The sequence below is a fragment of the Rhamphochromis longiceps genome, linkage group LG15 (assembly GCF_057381845.1).
Source record: "Rhamphochromis longiceps isolate RC_006_pf linkage group LG15, R_longiceps_female_GT1.1, whole genome shotgun sequence".
NCBI classification, from domain to species: Eukaryota; Metazoa; Chordata; class Actinopteri; order Cichliformes; family Cichlidae; genus Rhamphochromis; species Rhamphochromis longiceps.
In genome coordinates this window covers 26719807-26736682 of record NC_140571.1, presented here as the reverse complement: position 1 = coordinate 26736682, position 16876 = coordinate 26719807, and the positions used below count along the sequence as shown (strand labels likewise).

The window sequence follows — 16876 nt, the reverse complement described above, 5'->3', positions numbered from 1 at the left end:
CCTAAAGCATTTTATTTTGAAAGTTGATGGGTTTAGTTCACCTCCTCTCCTGTAAGTCTTTTGTCCCTTAGACTTGACCTTCCAGGAGAGCGAAACCTGAGGACAGCTGACTGCTTCATTTTTGAAGTGATGAAATAAAAATTCTGATGTTCTCGGAATGTGTACGGACTATTTGACTCCAGCTAAATTAAAGTTGTTACTCGACTGGTAATTTGTTAGAAGTGCAGTACTGTCATTTCATGACTTCGTGCAGGCACGCATAAAGTAAGCAGACCTTTTAAGATTCAAAAATGTAATTACTGATTTTTAAACTGAGTCAGGATTCATCACTCATGTCTTGGATAACACCTGGAGTTCTTGCTGTCTTCATTAACTGACCCGCAGCAGAGGTTTCCATCCCGCAGGAAAAATCTGAGATTTCATTGCATTTCAGATTTGAGCTTTAATGAAGGCCTTGCTGTGTAGATGTGTAGACAGACTCACTGTTACAGTAATTACCCGGACAGAAAGAGGAGGAGCTCAGCCAATGAGAGGGTGCTGACAAGCCCACTTGAAGTTATCAGAACGAACGGAGAAACGGTGGGGGTGGGGGTCCTGTGTGAGTCTGTGTGCTTGTGTCTGCGTCAATGTGAGGACCAGTTTGGTTTTAGTCAGTCCTCGCAGTGAGACCAGTCTGTGTATCAGTGTGTGTATCAGTGTGTGTGTTGGTACAGTATAATTCCTGCATTAAATCCTTGTTGCACCGCTAACAGATTAGCAGGTGTGAAAAGACAGATGCTTCTGTGTGTGTGTGTGTGTGTGTGTGTGTGTGTGTGTGTGTGTGTGTGTGTGTGATATTCCCACAGCTCCTGGCTGTGTTCACTGAAACCCAATCATCGTGTGAGAGAGACCAGACACACACACACACACACACACACACTAGCCTTTTTCTGACATGTCATACGTAATGTTTCTGGCTAAAGCATCTTTCCGGCATGGCAGCAAAGGATTGGTGGATGCAGGTCCAGTGGGTCAGAGCCTCATTTTAAAGTGAAGATTGAATCTGGTGTAAAAATCAATAAATGGTAAATGGCCTGCATTTGTATAGCGCTTTTCTAGTCCCTAAGGACCCCAAAGCGCTTCACACTACATTCAGTCATTCACCCATTCACACACACATTCACACACTGGCGATGGCAAGCTACATTGTAGCCACAGCTGCCCTGGGGCGCAAAAGCAAAGTAACATCACATACACAAAACACAGTTCAGACTCACAGACAAGAACTTGAAGTAACGATTTGGTGAGTGACTTCTCTCGGTCAGGACGTTTGGCCCTCTCTGCTTCATGTCCGTCAGCTGACTGTGGGTGTTTCGTGCTCATCTCTCCTAGCATTTATGTCAAGCTGAGGTCCAACATCTTACTGTGTCTTGAGATACAACTCACCCCTCTTTACTGCACGATGGTAACCGCTGATGTCTGTGCATCAGTCTCTTTCATCCTGCACAAATCCGGCCAACGCTTCCAAGTTCATGTCGTTTTTCCTACTGACCACATTCAGCTTCCTGACCATCTCTCCAATGTCCTTCTAGGATGGAGTGTTAGAGTTAAATGGAGTGTTAAAGAAAATGTTATTATTGTTTTGAGGGAAAAAAAAGATATTTGGACCAAAATATTTGATGTATCTCTAATTCCATCACACCACAGAGACCAACGCTCAAGCTGCAGGTTTTCACTGTTAAGACGTGCCTGAGGACGCTTGGTCACCACCTTCACTGACCTCCTGGCTCCAGTGGGCTGAAGCTGAATGTACCCAAAACCTTCATGATGCCATTTCAGCCTTCTGCTCTATCAGCCTCTTGCTAAAGTGCTCTGAGCAGTCAGTAAGACGAGAAAAGTACTTTATAAACTTTTTTAAAAGTATTTTATACTATGGAATAAAGCATCAGTGGGGTGAGCTGCTGGAAATAAAAGGACCTCAGAGCTTCAGAGGACCTCAGGTTTGCGGTGCAGCAGTCACTCTCAGACCTGCTGCCTGATATAATCGTTGTTTTCTGATGGCCTCGTTCCCATACATGCACGCATGCGCACGCTCGTGTACGTGCGTACTGCCTCCGAACCAGACGCACCTCACAGTGTGTGTGTGTGTGTGTGTGATTCCCAGGCTTCGTGGGAAAGCTCCAGCGGCAGAGGAGGAGGAGGAGAAGGAGGAGAAGGACTCACCGGTCAACAGTCCAGTCTGCAGCCGACACCCAGGCCACCTGTCCCGGACTTCTGGCCGGACACGCACCGCTGAGAGAAACCGGAACCCTGTGAAACTAACGTGACTTTTATTTGGAGAAAACGTTTTTTGTCTCAGGAACCTGACCCCGTGGATTAACCGCATACGCTCTTAGGGCACATTAACACCAGATCATCAGGACCCACCGGGTTTCGATCATTCATTCACTCCGGTCTGATCTCCGGTCAGCAAATTCGCAGGAGTAAAAGAAGTCTTTGAAACCTTCGCGTCTCCTCCCGGGACAGACGGCCACATTTCCCCGCCAACAACGCGCTATGAAGCGGCCGTGCGAGGACAGCAGCTCCGCGGAGAGCGAGGTAGAGGAGACCATCGACGTGGGCAGCGAGAACATTTATCCGGGGTGAGATTTCACACACGTTTCTCTTTTTCTTATGACAGAAATGAAAACATCGCAGTTCGTTTAGCTTATGTCTTTATATTTCACATCGTTTCAACCTAAATGTTGACGCTCACGGAGCTCTTTATTACTGATGTGTCTAAACAAACATTAATCGCCCTAAAAATAAATGTGAGGAATTTTAGCGGTTCATAAAATGTCACAAAAGATTATTGGCAAACCTTTCATTTCTAATCAGATTTTCCAGTGAATGAGACAAAAAAGGAACATAAATAAGACATGTAAATACAGGGACTTTGTGCTTCAAAAATGAGTCAAACAAAAACGTTTGCTAATTCAGCAGATCTCCTAAAAACCGAGATGGGCACAAGCTTTTAATTATTCCTGAAAGAAAAGGCAAAGGAGAATAAACATGATGAAAACTGCGCTCGTTTTTACCGAGTGACGTCACTGAACCTTAAAATCCGCTCAAAGCTGGAAAAAGTTCAAAACAATAAAATTTTACTTTCAGCTAATTTTCCCTCCAAATTACTTTTCATGGTTTGTTTGTTTTGGTTTTGTTCAGTTTTGTATTTCTGAATTTAAAAGTGAATTTAAAGGGCTCGGTTTATTCCACATGTTCTACTATTTATATTTTACTTTATTCCTGCACAGCTGGAGTGGAGCACCCACAATTTCGTTGTACATGTATAATGGAAATAACGGGCTATTCTATTCTATTCTATTCTATTCTATTCTATTCTATTCTATGTTCACTGTTGGTGAAATGCTCAAATACTTCAGTAAAATAAAGGTACTGCAGATTCTAAATACACCCTTATAAATACCTTTAAAGTGAACTGGTGCAGTCAAATGCATGCATTTAATAGAAATCCATCAGCGTGTAATCAGCTGCTTTTATCTGCTTTTAATACGATCAGTTTAGTTGAGCGGTTCCCAAGTTAAGGGTTACTCCCCATTCAAAGGATCGCCTGATAAACCTTCGGTGTCAGAAGAAGATGAGAGGAAAGGAAATCAAAACCAGCTTCGTCTCTCCGAAATCTTGTGTAGTAATTTGCAGAGTTTAAAGGAGCTGCTTTTTCACCGGAACAGTTCAAAGACCACTGTATAAAGAAATCACGGCATACATTTTATTAAATGTGTTACAAAATTGTTACAAGACTATTTCTGTAAAACTGAACAATCTTTGTCGTTATCTAAATTTAATTGTCGCAGTATTAATATCTTAAAGGTGGTGAAACGAACAAAGCATGAAATGGAAACAGTGAAGTTAAATACGTCAGACTTACACTCTAGTAAATGTCTTCTGTAAGAAGTAGATGCGGTGCTCGTTTATTATATGTTAATATAAAATTGGGCAGTTTAGTCTAATAAAATCTACTATATTTTATCCAAGCATGCAGTGTTATTAATATTCTACACTAAGTGGGGTGATCTGCAGAGGAGTGAGTGGATGATGGGTTAGAGATAAGAAATGAAGACAAACACATGATGAAATATAAATAAATATAAAAAATCTGTCACACAGATTTTTGCAGCGTTTACTCTTCTCTCTCTAACCTTCATCTCTCATAAATAAGCAGAGGAATAAACTTTGCAGTCCCGGTGTTCACATGTTTATGTCGACACAGCGGCGCTCAAACTCTGGGGCGGGTCCCCCTGGTGGGGCACAAAGACACTGCAGGGATCTTTGTGCACCACCAGGAAAATTATGCAGAGAGACTGAGGTGATAATTTGTGTGTGTGTGTGTGTGTGTGTGTGTGTGTGTGTGTGTGTGTGTGTGTGTGTGTGTGTGTGTGTGAGAGGGGGGGGGGGGGGGTCACTGATGATTTCCTGACATTATTTTAATAAAATCTAACTTTTTATTTTTAGTTATTCATAAAAAATTTCTTGTGTGCATCATGGGCTTCTTTTCTTCTTCTGAGCATGCCTGAAAAGGTCTGAGAAAACCAAATTCCACAGTTCGTTTATTTTCCACAGACACATGAAAGAATCTTTGGTAAGATGTGGCTCTCCAACCACGACGACGCAAGTGATGGCGAGGAAGAAACGCAGAGGGGTAAGGTCACTGTTTCTGTCAGCGGATGTGTACAGGAGTATCCAACGGTGATGATTTCAACTGATTTTAATATTTTTTCTTAAGATTATCGAGAAGAGACGCAGAGACAGAATCAATAACAGCCTGTCGGAGTTACGGAGACTTGTCCCAACAGCGTTTGAGAAACAGGTACCGACTGACAGTCTCCTGTTTACCTGCTGCGTGCTCAGTGGGTGTGTCTCAATTCAGGGGCTGTATAAACCAAATAAAAACCAAAAAAAATCCAAACAATAACATTTTTAAGTTATCTAAGTGACTTATATATCATGTTTAACCTGAGTAGTGAAAGACCACGCGGGGTCTGAAAACGATGCGCCGGGAGTTTGCTGTTCTTGCCGGGCTCTAGTGAGCCTTCATCACCCAGTCAGCTATCAAGTTGGCGGGTAACAGACTTCTCCGAAAACGACAGAGCACTTTTGGCGATATGTGATGTCTTGATAAACCGAGCAGATATTTGAAGTTTACACACCTACTTTCTCGCCTGAAAATATGTTAAAACTTTATATTGTGACCCAGAAAGAGCAATATTTCAAACTCTTTAGCTGCGCTCCTCCACCATTGCCACATTTGACAAGAATTTTATATCATTATGAAAATACTAGTATTGAAAAGAGTAATAAGAGTAATATTACAACTAAGTAGCTGCCGCCATTGTTGGAAACTGGAAATGGCTGGGCCACACTATGAATCCTGGGATAGGTTGGGCCACTAAGGATACATCGACCCATCTTTCAAATTCGGGGAAATGAAGGACGCATTTGTCAGCCTAATTTGGAGCAGCCTTCTAATAGGGACATCCTTTGTCACGTCGCTTTGACGTAATCAGCCTTCAAATGCGGCCTCCGAAGGATGCAGTCCCTGAATTGAGACACAGCCACGTGTCTGTGCAGCGCTTCCTCTCCACTCCAAAATACATTTGAGTGTCATCTGCAAAGAAATGTTTTCTTATATGGGAAATTTCAAGATTTGACCTTAGAAGTAGCAGACAGATGGATTAATAAATCATGAGGTCTAAAACTAAACACTAGACAGGTGAAGTAGGCAGTGAGGAGTTTCACGTACATGCGAGAAGAAACCTGAAATAATCAGCGTAGTTGTCTTGAAAACATTTATCGCAGCGTGCATGTGGGCTTGTTTACAAATTGTTGCTCAGTGCATTAAACTATCGCAGTCTTAATGGATTTTACAAAAACACAGATATAATCTACAGCAGTTTGTATTTTTAGATTACTAAGCATTAATCACTTGGATGTTACGCTCCAAGTGGAAGATTTTACAGATGATGCATTACATGACTTTTGTTTGCTTAGCAGTTACATTTTAATCGGACTTTTGATCAGAAGCTTTTGTGCATGGACAGCTGCAATAAACTCACTCCAAGTGTGCTGCAAACATGGTTTTTATTTCATGTAAAACTTCAGTACTTGGTGAAAGTGGATCAACCCGCAGGCCTGGTTTGGAGTCACCCTCAAAAGAGGATGTTTTACTGGAATCGGTGTGAACTGTTATCTGTCGTCCCTCTCTGTCAGAGTTCAGCTAAACTGGAGAAGGCAGAAATCCTCCAGATGACTGTGGATCACCTGAAGATGCTGCAGGCCACAGGAGGAAAAGGTACCCACATTACTCCATACTACCACAATATGATTTTCTACGCTATGGTAACAACAGCTGATTGGTAGCTAGGCCATGACTGATCAGGGTTTGGATTTTGTTCTGCTGACCTCGCATAAAAACAGAGTTTGGGTATGTACTGGGAGGTCGTCAGTGTGGAAGTGATGCACAGTCAGGTTTTGGAATATTCTAAGTTAAGTAGGCAGAAAGTGACTGAATGTACGTCAGTGTGATGTCCTCTGAAGTGATACAAACAGGACTGTGTGTGTGTGTGTGTGTGTGTGTGTGTGTGTGTGTGTGTGTTATTGAGAGAGAGAGAGAGAGAGAGAGAGAGAGAGGGCGGTGGTGAGTCCATGGGAAAACGCTGGAGGGATAAAAGTAGTACTTGACCCTGAGCAGCGCTGTTTGCTTTCATAAAGCGGATTGGTGGAGGTGGGGGGCGGGCAGTGTTGGCTGCGTTCACAGGCGGTCTGTGCAGCATTTGTTTGGGTTTACAGCAGCAGAGACGGAGCTGAGAGTACGTCTGGCTCTCACAAACTGAAATCTTAGTGCAAACGTTTCTCTGGAAGTGTTTGGGAAGCAATGACGGCCGTTTGTCACGCACAGTGAAGCTGAGCGTCACTTGAAAGTGTTGAATATTGTCACTCCACAGGCTTACATCACTTCCGATCTTCACTCCACTGCAGACCTTTTCAGTAATGAGATGCGTCACAAAAAGAACGTGTCGGGTTTCTGGGATTCAGACTCAGGCCACTTTTGTTTTAATGCTCCTCAGAGCTTCAGACAAACATAAATGAACCAAGCCACAGTAAACGCAAAACTTATGCACAGTACTTTTTATGTTACATCTGAAGGGATCATGCCTGCCTCCATGGTCAACATTTTTTTAAAGAAATTTAGGCATCTCTGCTGTACTGCATGCTTCAAAGTGTGCAGCGCTGATTTTGGAAAGTGCCTGCAGCCAGTTACCTTCCAGTCCGCTCCTGAAGAAAAGCCAAGGTAAATAGAAGATGAGACTTATTTTCCTGAATTACTGCAAAAACAAAGAAACAAAATACAGCTCAGGCATAAAGACGTCTACAAATAAATCAATAAATAAGAAAGAATGAGGCGGAAAAGTCAAACAAAAAGAGGGAGCATGGCAGGGAATACAGGGGAAGGACTATTTATACACACTAGCCTGAACATCCAGCAGCAGTGCAACAAGACAAAAGTAAAAGCAGTCACACACACACACGGGAGCAAAGGTAACACAAGACATGAACAAGAAATAACCAAAGGAAACTGAAACAGACACAAGAAGACCCGCAGTGAACACAGAGACAGTGACAGAAAAACAGGACTGACAACCTTAACATCATCATTAGACTCCAAAGAGAATGGAAACAGAGGACCGAGACAGAGAAGAACACGAAAGCTCAGATTATTGGTTAATCCAGAGCACAGGTGTTGAACTCCAGGCCTCGAGGGCTGGTGTCCTGCAGGTTTTAGACACGTCCAGCTGATTTAAATGGCTAAATTACCTCCTCAACATGTCTTGAAGTTCTCCAAAGGCCTGGTAATGAACTAATCATTTGATTCAGGTGTGTTGACCCAGGGTGAGATCTAAAACCTGCAGGACACCGGCCCTCGAGGCCTGGAGTTTGACACCCCAGATCCAGAGGTTCCCAAAGAGGGACAAACAGTATCCCACATTGTGGAATTTTAGTTCACAAACACTTCTTATAATGACTAACTACTCCTGTCATTTTGGAGATGTCAGCTCTTTAAACAGTAAAGTTACAGTGGGATACAAATAATATCAGGGTGATCCTGCCACGATTTGTTCCCCCGGTTCAAATCACAGACAAACAGTATCCCACAGCTGTTTATGTTTTTGCACAGAGAGGCATTTTAAAAAAAATGTATTGATAGCGATGTTTAATATTATTACACAGGAAAAAAAACAACTACACATAAAATAATTACACCATGACGCCTCTGCCTCTCTAAATAGAGGGACAGTAACTGCGTGTGTATATGTAAGCGTGTAAAAATTGCAGATAGTCAGAGTAACAGTAACAGTATTTTATCTCTATCCGCCATTGTAGAAATTCGTCTCATGTAAACAATAACGTGGCGCACAGCGTGACGTGAAAACGGGCACATACCTTTGACGTTGCGTGACGAACTCCGTATTCCTGGTCCACAGTTAAACGCAAAAATCTCCAACCTGACAGGAGTTTTAAAAAAGTCTCAGTTTTCGGTGATTCGAAACGCTGTTTACGTGTGGACGAAAGGGCCAAACGCATAGAAACGGCTGCGTTTTCAAAAATACCTGTGTAGGTGTGGACGAGGCGTAAAAGAGTCAGTAGTTTATTTTATTGCTACCTGTAATTTCTTGCAGTTTACTTTTATTTGTTTAATTGTTTACTAAATGTTTGAGGTATGAAATGAACCGCACGGGATTTTGAAAACAAAATATGTCTGTTGTGGTTGGAGGTTGTGATTGTGCGGGGGGGGGGGGGGTTATTCTGTGCGGTCACATACATGCTCAATGAAGACATGAGCAGACTTTTATTTCATAGACATTTTAATGTGTAACTGATGTCAGCACTGCTCTGTGTGTCCCAACATGACACACAGGCACAGTGTTTGCATCACCTGCTCAGGTGATCGACTCTTCTTTGTTGTCTTCTACTCTTTTTTAAAAAATTATTATTCTAATTTTACTGGCCAATTAACAAACCAGTTTACAGGTGCACTACTGCTACATTGCATAGATCCCAGCATGGTGCATAAATAGGAGACTGATCAGACACTGAACCCTGAACCTTCAGCTTCACCTGTGCTCACCTGTCCTCCCACAGCTGAGCTTAAACCAACACCCCGTCACCCCAAAGTGACTGAGGGAAACCTGTTTAGTGTTTCTGGTGACGTTTGTGTTTCTGGTGGAGTTTGTAATGACTGGCTGCCCTCATAATTTTTCAATTTGATTTAGAATCTGATTTTAAGCCCCGCCTCCCTCCATGATGTTAACCCCACCCTTTTCTGCCTGCAGGTTATTTCGACGCCCACGCTCTCGCCCTGGACTTCCTGTCTCTGGGCTTCAGGGAGTGCGTGACTGAGGTTTCCCGCTACCTGAGCGCTGTGGAGGGGCTCGACTCCGGCGACCCACTGCGCTCCCGTCTTCTCTCCCACCTTGCCTCCTGTGCCTCCCAGCGTGACGCCGCCGCCCTTACAACTGCCTCCCATTCGTCACACCACCCCCAGCAGCCCCACCCCCTGCCTCACCCGTTCCACCACCCGCACCATTGGGCGGCTGCTTTGGCCGCCTTTCGTCCTTTGCCCTACAGACTTAGCGGGCTGGTTTCTCCAGACGTTGGAGGGGGCGGAGGCTCCCAGCGCGGTGTTGTCTCCTCCTCCTTTTCTTCCCATGCAGACTCCACCTCCTCCTCGCCTTCTTCCTCCTCTTCCTCATCCCTCTTGCTCCCCTGCACCCCCACCCCTCTCTCCACCTCCCTGCTTTCCCTCTCAGCGTCGTTTCCCATCGCCCTCCACGGAGGCATTCCCATCCTCCCTCACTCCTCCTTCACCTCCTCTGCTGCCAGTCCCCCCGTCTCCTCTTCCTCGCAGACTCCACACAGCAGCAGCGGTAAACCCTACAGGCCGTGGGGAACCGAGGTCGGAGCTTTCTGACTGTGTGCTGCTCACTAACCTCTGCTGACAGTTTAACAGCCTGGAAATGTTTGAGCTCCACGGCTGGTGTTAGCATCTCGTTATTAACTTCTTGGGGATGTTTGTGACTGACTTCCACCTGCTGCTTTCACACACTGGCTCGATTCAGAACAGGAACGTGTGGTTTGTCTCCTCTGAGCATAGTTTTCATGTTTCAGCTGCTTCAAACTCACAAAAACTTTGTTGTTTAACCGAGATAAGTCAGGTTAAATATTGTTTATTACTAATTTACCTCAACCCCACATATACAATGCTACTTGCCCAAATGCTCACTAAAAGGTGAGATGTGAATGAGTCTGCCACTGAAAATAGGTCCCAACAGATGCCCAGTTTCCTCCTGTTTGTTAAAAACTAGCCTATTGTTCCAGTTTTTAAAACTGAGAAGCTACCGACAAGACGCCAGGTAATGCTGCTTATCACATCCCATTGCACCGCCACACACCAGGTGTTTTTTCACTTTGATGCACCTGCTGTGCGGTCCACATCAGGGGGCAGCAGGGCCGGGGTAGGCACTGGTCTCATGTGTCAGGTTTAACAGCCAGCAGGCTGTGGTTGGTGTTTCTACTTCTGCTTCCTGTATTTAAAATACAGCCCTTCACAGCAGAAACCCTGTACGCTGAAAAACGGCTGTCAGCGTGAGGGACACATAACCAAGCCGCACCACCAGCTTACTGTGCACCCAGCCGGGACGCTTGAGTTTGACTCTTTGACTCTCTCAGCTGCAGTTTGATGGTGTTAAAGAAATCTGTCCACACAGGTATGAAGCTCCATCTACAGGTGATTAACCACAGACTCCAGCACACCAGCGTCTTTTAAAGCAAACCTGACACAAACTCACGTTCACGTTTAACCTGACTAACACAAACAGACTTCTGTCGTATTTGATCGTTTTGATGGAGAATCTATGAAGTGACAGAAAAGTGTTCCCCAGCAGACTTCAGAAAGCTCAATATTAAATAAATAATATTGCTATTTGATTATATGAAATCTTCTTTAAAGGTTAAAGGTGAACTGTCACTGAACTTTGAGCCAAATGTCTCTGATACCTTGTGTGCCTTGTACAAATAAAGACGACTAAACAGATTGCTGCTGTAGTGAAAGCTCGAGTCGTGACATCTTTTTCTTATTTTACTTATTTATTTTTTTTATATCTATAATTAAATTATGAACCGGGCTCTTTACCTGTTGCTCTACTGCAACCCGAAACAGCAGCTCTGCCGCTGTTTTTGACTCTGACGTGTCAGGCAGCGTTGAAGATTTTTCTGCTTCATAAAAGGTGTTTTTTTGTGTACTGACAAGCGTCTCCGATATTTTTCCACCATCATGTGTGTTAATATGGTGGACAGAATATTCAGAAATGTGTTTGCAGTAAAGAGTTTATGACTATTTTTTAACAAAAAAATAAGAAACAACTCTCAGCAGTTACTGAGGGTTAGTGTTCAGAGAGAGATCTCAGGTAAGGCATGAGATCTCTCACAATGTAAATGCCACCTCATAACGTCATAATTACCACAGTAATGAGGTGGCAATTACATGCATGTTTCATCATTGTGTTTCACTGAACCATAAAGAGACTTACTGACAATAAAAAGACCAGACAAAATTAAAAACGATCACAAAATGTAAAAAAGTAACAGAAAAATGTCCTTAAATAGACACAATGACAAACACGTAAGCTACCATGAGAGAAATAATATCCTTAGTTATTTGACAGAAAAAGGCACAAAGACAAAAGAAAATGACCACAAAAAGACACAATGACTATAAAATGACCAGAAAGTAGCAAAAACAATACAAAAAGACGCTTTAAAAATTCCAGAAACAAATCAAAAAAATTGGCCATAAAGGGCAAAGTACAAAGAGACCGAGCTGCAAATATACACCAGAAAAACAGCAAAATGACAGAAAAATGCAACGACAAAAACAACACTTCTACCAGGAGTCACAAAATGATGGTAACCAAAAACAAAGAGAAAATTACTCCTTTCACAACATGAGATGAAAAAGTTCAGAGAAACCAGAAAGACACGAGGAAAGGACCGTAACAAAACAATCCTGAGACAAAGTGACATGAATACAAAGACGCACAAAAATGAGACAGACTATCTTGCAGAGACAACACTACAGTGAGGGGGGAGGGGCTTTTACATGTGTGAGACCAGGTGAGCTGACTTCACCTATTCAGTCAGGTCACGTGATCTTCCTCAGGGCTGGACAAAACAGCAGGTCGTCCACCACAAGGCAAACGTTTTTACCTCAGTATGATGGCATGTGTGACCAACCACACTGTACACACATGCACGCACACACACACACACACTTGTCTTTGCCTTCGTCTTGTGGCTCAATCGCCGTTACAGCCGGTAAATCCTCCCAGAGTACAAAACAGTGTCACTTCCAGCTCAGTGGAGGATTAAAGGCCGACAGCCCTGGGAACGACGCTGCGGGCCGTAAATCTGCTCCGGTCAGCCGACATGGTTCTCACGCTGCGACGCGGCTTTGAATCAAGCGGCAGTAAATTAGGTGACATGATTCATGCTTTATATCCTCACAGAGGGAGAGGACGGATTACAGCGAGGAGGACGTGAGCTGGGCACTGTAGTGAGTACTTACAAACTGATGACACATTTTCATCTCTTAAATTCATCAGATTCCATTTACTGCTCGGCTGTTTGACTTCAGTTAAAAGTGCAAATACCTCACAATAAAAATACTCCATTACAAGTAAAAGTACTGATAACTGTATAAAATACACAGTGACAGTTTCGGAAGTCTCAAGCTGAACATGGTCTCCGTCTACCATCTTTAAACCCTCCCTCAGATCAGAGCTGAGACCTGTTTGCTGACGCAGGAGTCGCCCTCTGCTGGCCAAGACAAAGAACACAGGTTTAAGGTGCTTCAGCCTTATTTTTCAGAGCAGGAAATCTTCCATCTTTTATATACAGACAGTGTGTGCTGCAAACATAATTCTGAAAACTGAATTTGTGCAAAAACAAGTAATTTGATCAGAAATAAATACAGTAAGCAGGATGTCTATGTGCGTGCAGCTCTGTGCACTCATACAGATGTCTGACATGAAAAAACACAGCTTAATATATGTATATCACTCTTACTACATACCATTTCAAATAAATGTCATGAAGTAAAAAGTATGACAGTTACACCCAACATATAGTGGAATTCAAGTAGAAAGCAGCATGACATAGAAACACTCAAAGTCAAGTGAGTTTATTTCTATGGCACATTTAAAAACAGCTGTTCAGCGAAGTGCTGCACATCTGGAATAATGAAAAAAACAGCACAAACAGTGAGCAGGTTTGACCATCTGTGCTTTTATCCATTTAAAGCGTAAATGTGCCACATTACTTTATTATATCCTTTACTGTTAACATGACATAACGTTCATAACGTACAGTCCTCCTCTGTTTCAGTGATGTGACTCTAAGACGACATGAGGGAGAACGTGTTGTTTGGACTTAAGATCTCGATCCTGAACAAAGGCCAGACCCTTCCTTCTACCTGCGACAGCAGAAACAGACTGTCATCAGTGAAGTTCAAGGATAGAAGCTGACTTCCATCCACTCCTTGCAAAGTACAGGCCTCAACTTAAACAGGCGACCTGACCAGCTGTGTCTGTGCGCCCCCTGCTGGTACAGATGTGTCAGCAGCAGAGCGCAGACGAGGTTCTTCAAGACTGAGGAAGATTTTTTTACTTTTTCAAACTTCACAATGTTTAATCTAATCACCAGTCACAGAGGCTCAAAAGCTTTTTCAGTTTTAAAAAAATCAGTTAATGAAAGGCCACCTGCAGGACAGGTAGGGGCTGATTGATGAACAGTGGAGTTTGGCTTCACTATGGTGGTGTTTTGAGGCTGGACCGCTGACTGAAAAACTCACCTGTCTCTGGTTTCTTGACAAACCTCACTCCTTGCTCTTCAAATAACTTGCAGGCAGCGTAAACATCAGGAACAGCAATGCCGATGTGACCTGCGTGGAAGCAGGACAGCAGTGACAACCACAACAAGTCAAGCATTGAGAAGCAAACGAAACGGTCTGAACGTTGAACAAACAAGTTCTCACCAAATCCTCACGGCTCATTGTTCCCGTTGTGGTACGACAGATCTGCATCAGACTCCGTGCCCCAGTTACTGACAGGTGGAGGAATATTATTTATTATAAATAATACTCATATCGAGTTTAACTGTTGAACTGGTTGTTTCCATACGTACTGCGTGAGCTCCAGGGTGGCTCTGCGGGAAAATGTCCACACTGTCCTCTCCTTGACATCTGCCGGGGTGTCCACCTTGTCCTCGTAACCCAGGGAGTAGAAGGTGAAGGCAGAGCAGCACGGGAGAAGTTTGGGATCAGACTGAGGAATTACATCATTCCCAGGATTCGAGTGTAGAAGTCCAGTGAGCGAGCCGGATCTTTGACCCTCAGCATCGTCTGCTGCAGCATGTAGTCCTGCAGAGAGCAGGTGGGGGAGACCAAAGCAGAGCTGAAAGAAGGGTAAACACTGGACTCCTCTGTGCCTGTGCACTTCAAAATAAGAGCAGGAAACACAAACCAGAATCCTTCACATGAAATTTGTCATTTCGTGTCATCCAGACGTCGTTTTATGTCACTTTGTATCACTTTTGTGTGTTTCAGTGTAACACATAGGAGGACACGGAAAATGAACTTTAACATGAATGCAGTGAGATTCAGGATAACACGACGGGCGAGTCAGGAGCAGCGCCCTGACTCGCTCTGACCAATTCAGTTCAATTCAATTTTTATTTAGCAGCGCCAAATCACAACAACAGTCAACTTATATTGTAAGGTAGACCCATACATATGAGAAAAACCCAACAATGTCCCACTATGAACAAGCACTTTGGCGACAGTGGGAAGGAAAAACTCCCTTTGAACAGGAAGAAACCTCCCACAGTACCAGGCTCGGGGAGTGGTGGCCGGTTGGGGAGAGTCACACACAGTGACTGGCTTACAGCTCCCAGAACAGGCTGTGAATGTGCTGTGGCATCAGTCTGTAAGTCTGCGTACTCAGGTACATTCCACAGGTGCTGGTTGGGGATGGGCAGGACGCCTTCAGTCTGATGGTGGAACGATAACAACATTTTCACATAAAACTGCAGCTTCACATAAAGCCCTTAAGATAATTTGCGATTATGGCTTTTATACTCATTATTTTAACAAACCTCTCAACTTTACCTGAGTTTCAGGTGTTTAGCCTGCCTGTGAGTGTTGCTGTGGTCTCCTGCATGTTTACACACAGCCATTCAGCGATCAGTCCTGACTTTTGACCCTGTGCCCGAGCTATAGAATCAAATCTGAGCTGTGAGGTTTGAAGCACTGACTTTAGTAAGGGCGTGTCCCTCTGAGCAGGCGGTAGACGCAGCCTCGTCCATTTCTCAGATTCCACTGATGAACGCCATCGGCGGAGCGGGGGGGTAGCTTACTGGGCTAAACAAACACTGATCGGTTTCAGTTATTTACTGATGAACACAACAATGGACATAAGGGGCTTCTTTCAAAGAAAAAAACTCAAGTAGATGTTATTTTATATATTATGCTTTGTATGTTGTTCAGTATATTTCTATGCAAAACAAGAGGAACTTCAATACACAGCAGTATATTCACAGTTGAAACCAGATATTTACATACACTTTAGGGAAAAACATAAAAACCTTTTTTTTTGGTAAACACCAATTTAGAGTAAACTTGTTTTGGATAAATAAATATTGAAAGATCTTTTGAATTAGTTAAATGTCGGAATAAAGAGAGACAGAGCTGTCTATTTTTTATCACTTTCATCAAATGTAGGAGCACATATACACTAAGTTTATTGTTAATTAATAAGAAAACTGCAGACGATTCCATTCTGAGCTGAAGAAGCTTCTGATGGGTTAGTAGAGTCCATGTGAGTAAATTGGTGGCACAGCTGTGGATGCATATAAGGCAAAACACAGAGCCTGTTTCTGTGACATGGGAAAATCAAGAGATGTCAACCAAAACACCAGGAACAGAACTGTGGAGCTCCATAAGTGTGGCTCAGTTTTGAATACAATTTGGTGCCATTTACAATTAAGAAAACAGATAGTTTCTCTCTTTACTCTTAAAGTTAACAAATATGTTTTTATATTTATCAATCTAAAAAAATAAACATTTAGTCTGATTTGATGTTACAATTAAAAAAGTGTTTTTATCTGAAGAGTAAATATCTGGTTTCCACTGTATGTTTGATGATGTTGATGTTTGGCTTGATTGTCAGCATAAAGAGGGAGAGAGAGCAGGTGAGACACACATGTTAGTCAAACGGTTGTTTGCCAAAACTCATCAGAACATGTATCTCGTACCTAGTGTAACTTTTTAAATACCATTTGTTACTTTTCAAATTCTGTATTTATTAAGTTCTGCAGGCTTGTTTGCACAACAAGGCTAAATAATTATATAAACTTTTCTCAATCTAAATAGTGGACTTTGGTAGAATTAAAAAATAAGTGTAGTGCAGGTCTATGATGATTTTTAGTGCTACTATCATCTAGTTCTGATTCTGGTTCTGTCTTGGTTAAATCCTAAGTAGTTCTGATTTTGAACTGTTGTGTCCTGTTTTAATTCCGGATCAGTTCTGGGTCTGGTTGATTTGGGGTTTAGTCCTCGTGTCGTGATGCAGCCCTGATTTTGTTCTGCCTTGCTGCTTAATTAAAAAACTAGTTTAAGGTGTCCTGCATATGTGATATATATTTTTTCCTATATGAAGTCATTCTTTTTTGAACAAAACTCAAAACACTTCACTTCAACAAATCTTTCAGTCATTTCTAAACATGAAAC

The 16876-nt window shown here is 42.9% G+C and overlaps 1 protein-coding gene and 1 pseudogene across 1 annotated transcript; one reads left to right on the top strand and one right to left on the bottom strand.

Moving 5' to 3' along the window:
- Positions 1–2097: 2097 nt before the first annotated feature.
- Positions 2098–11273, top strand: hey2 (hes-related family bHLH transcription factor with YRPW motif 2). The gene is made up of 5 exons (XM_085382798.1): positions 2098–2621; positions 4600–4678; positions 4763–4846; positions 6247–6328; positions 9369–11273. Exons 1-5 carry the CDS (start codon positions 2536–2538, stop codon positions 10004–10006), a joined length of 969 nt encoding a protein of 322 aa, XP_085238924.1. The 5' UTR covers positions 2098–2535; the 3' UTR covers positions 10007–11273.
- Positions 11274–13486: 2213 nt separating this feature from the next.
- On the bottom strand, positions 13487–16730 carry LOC146652798 (lactoylglutathione lyase-like; annotated as a pseudogene).
- Positions 16731–16876: the final 146 nt, after the last annotated feature.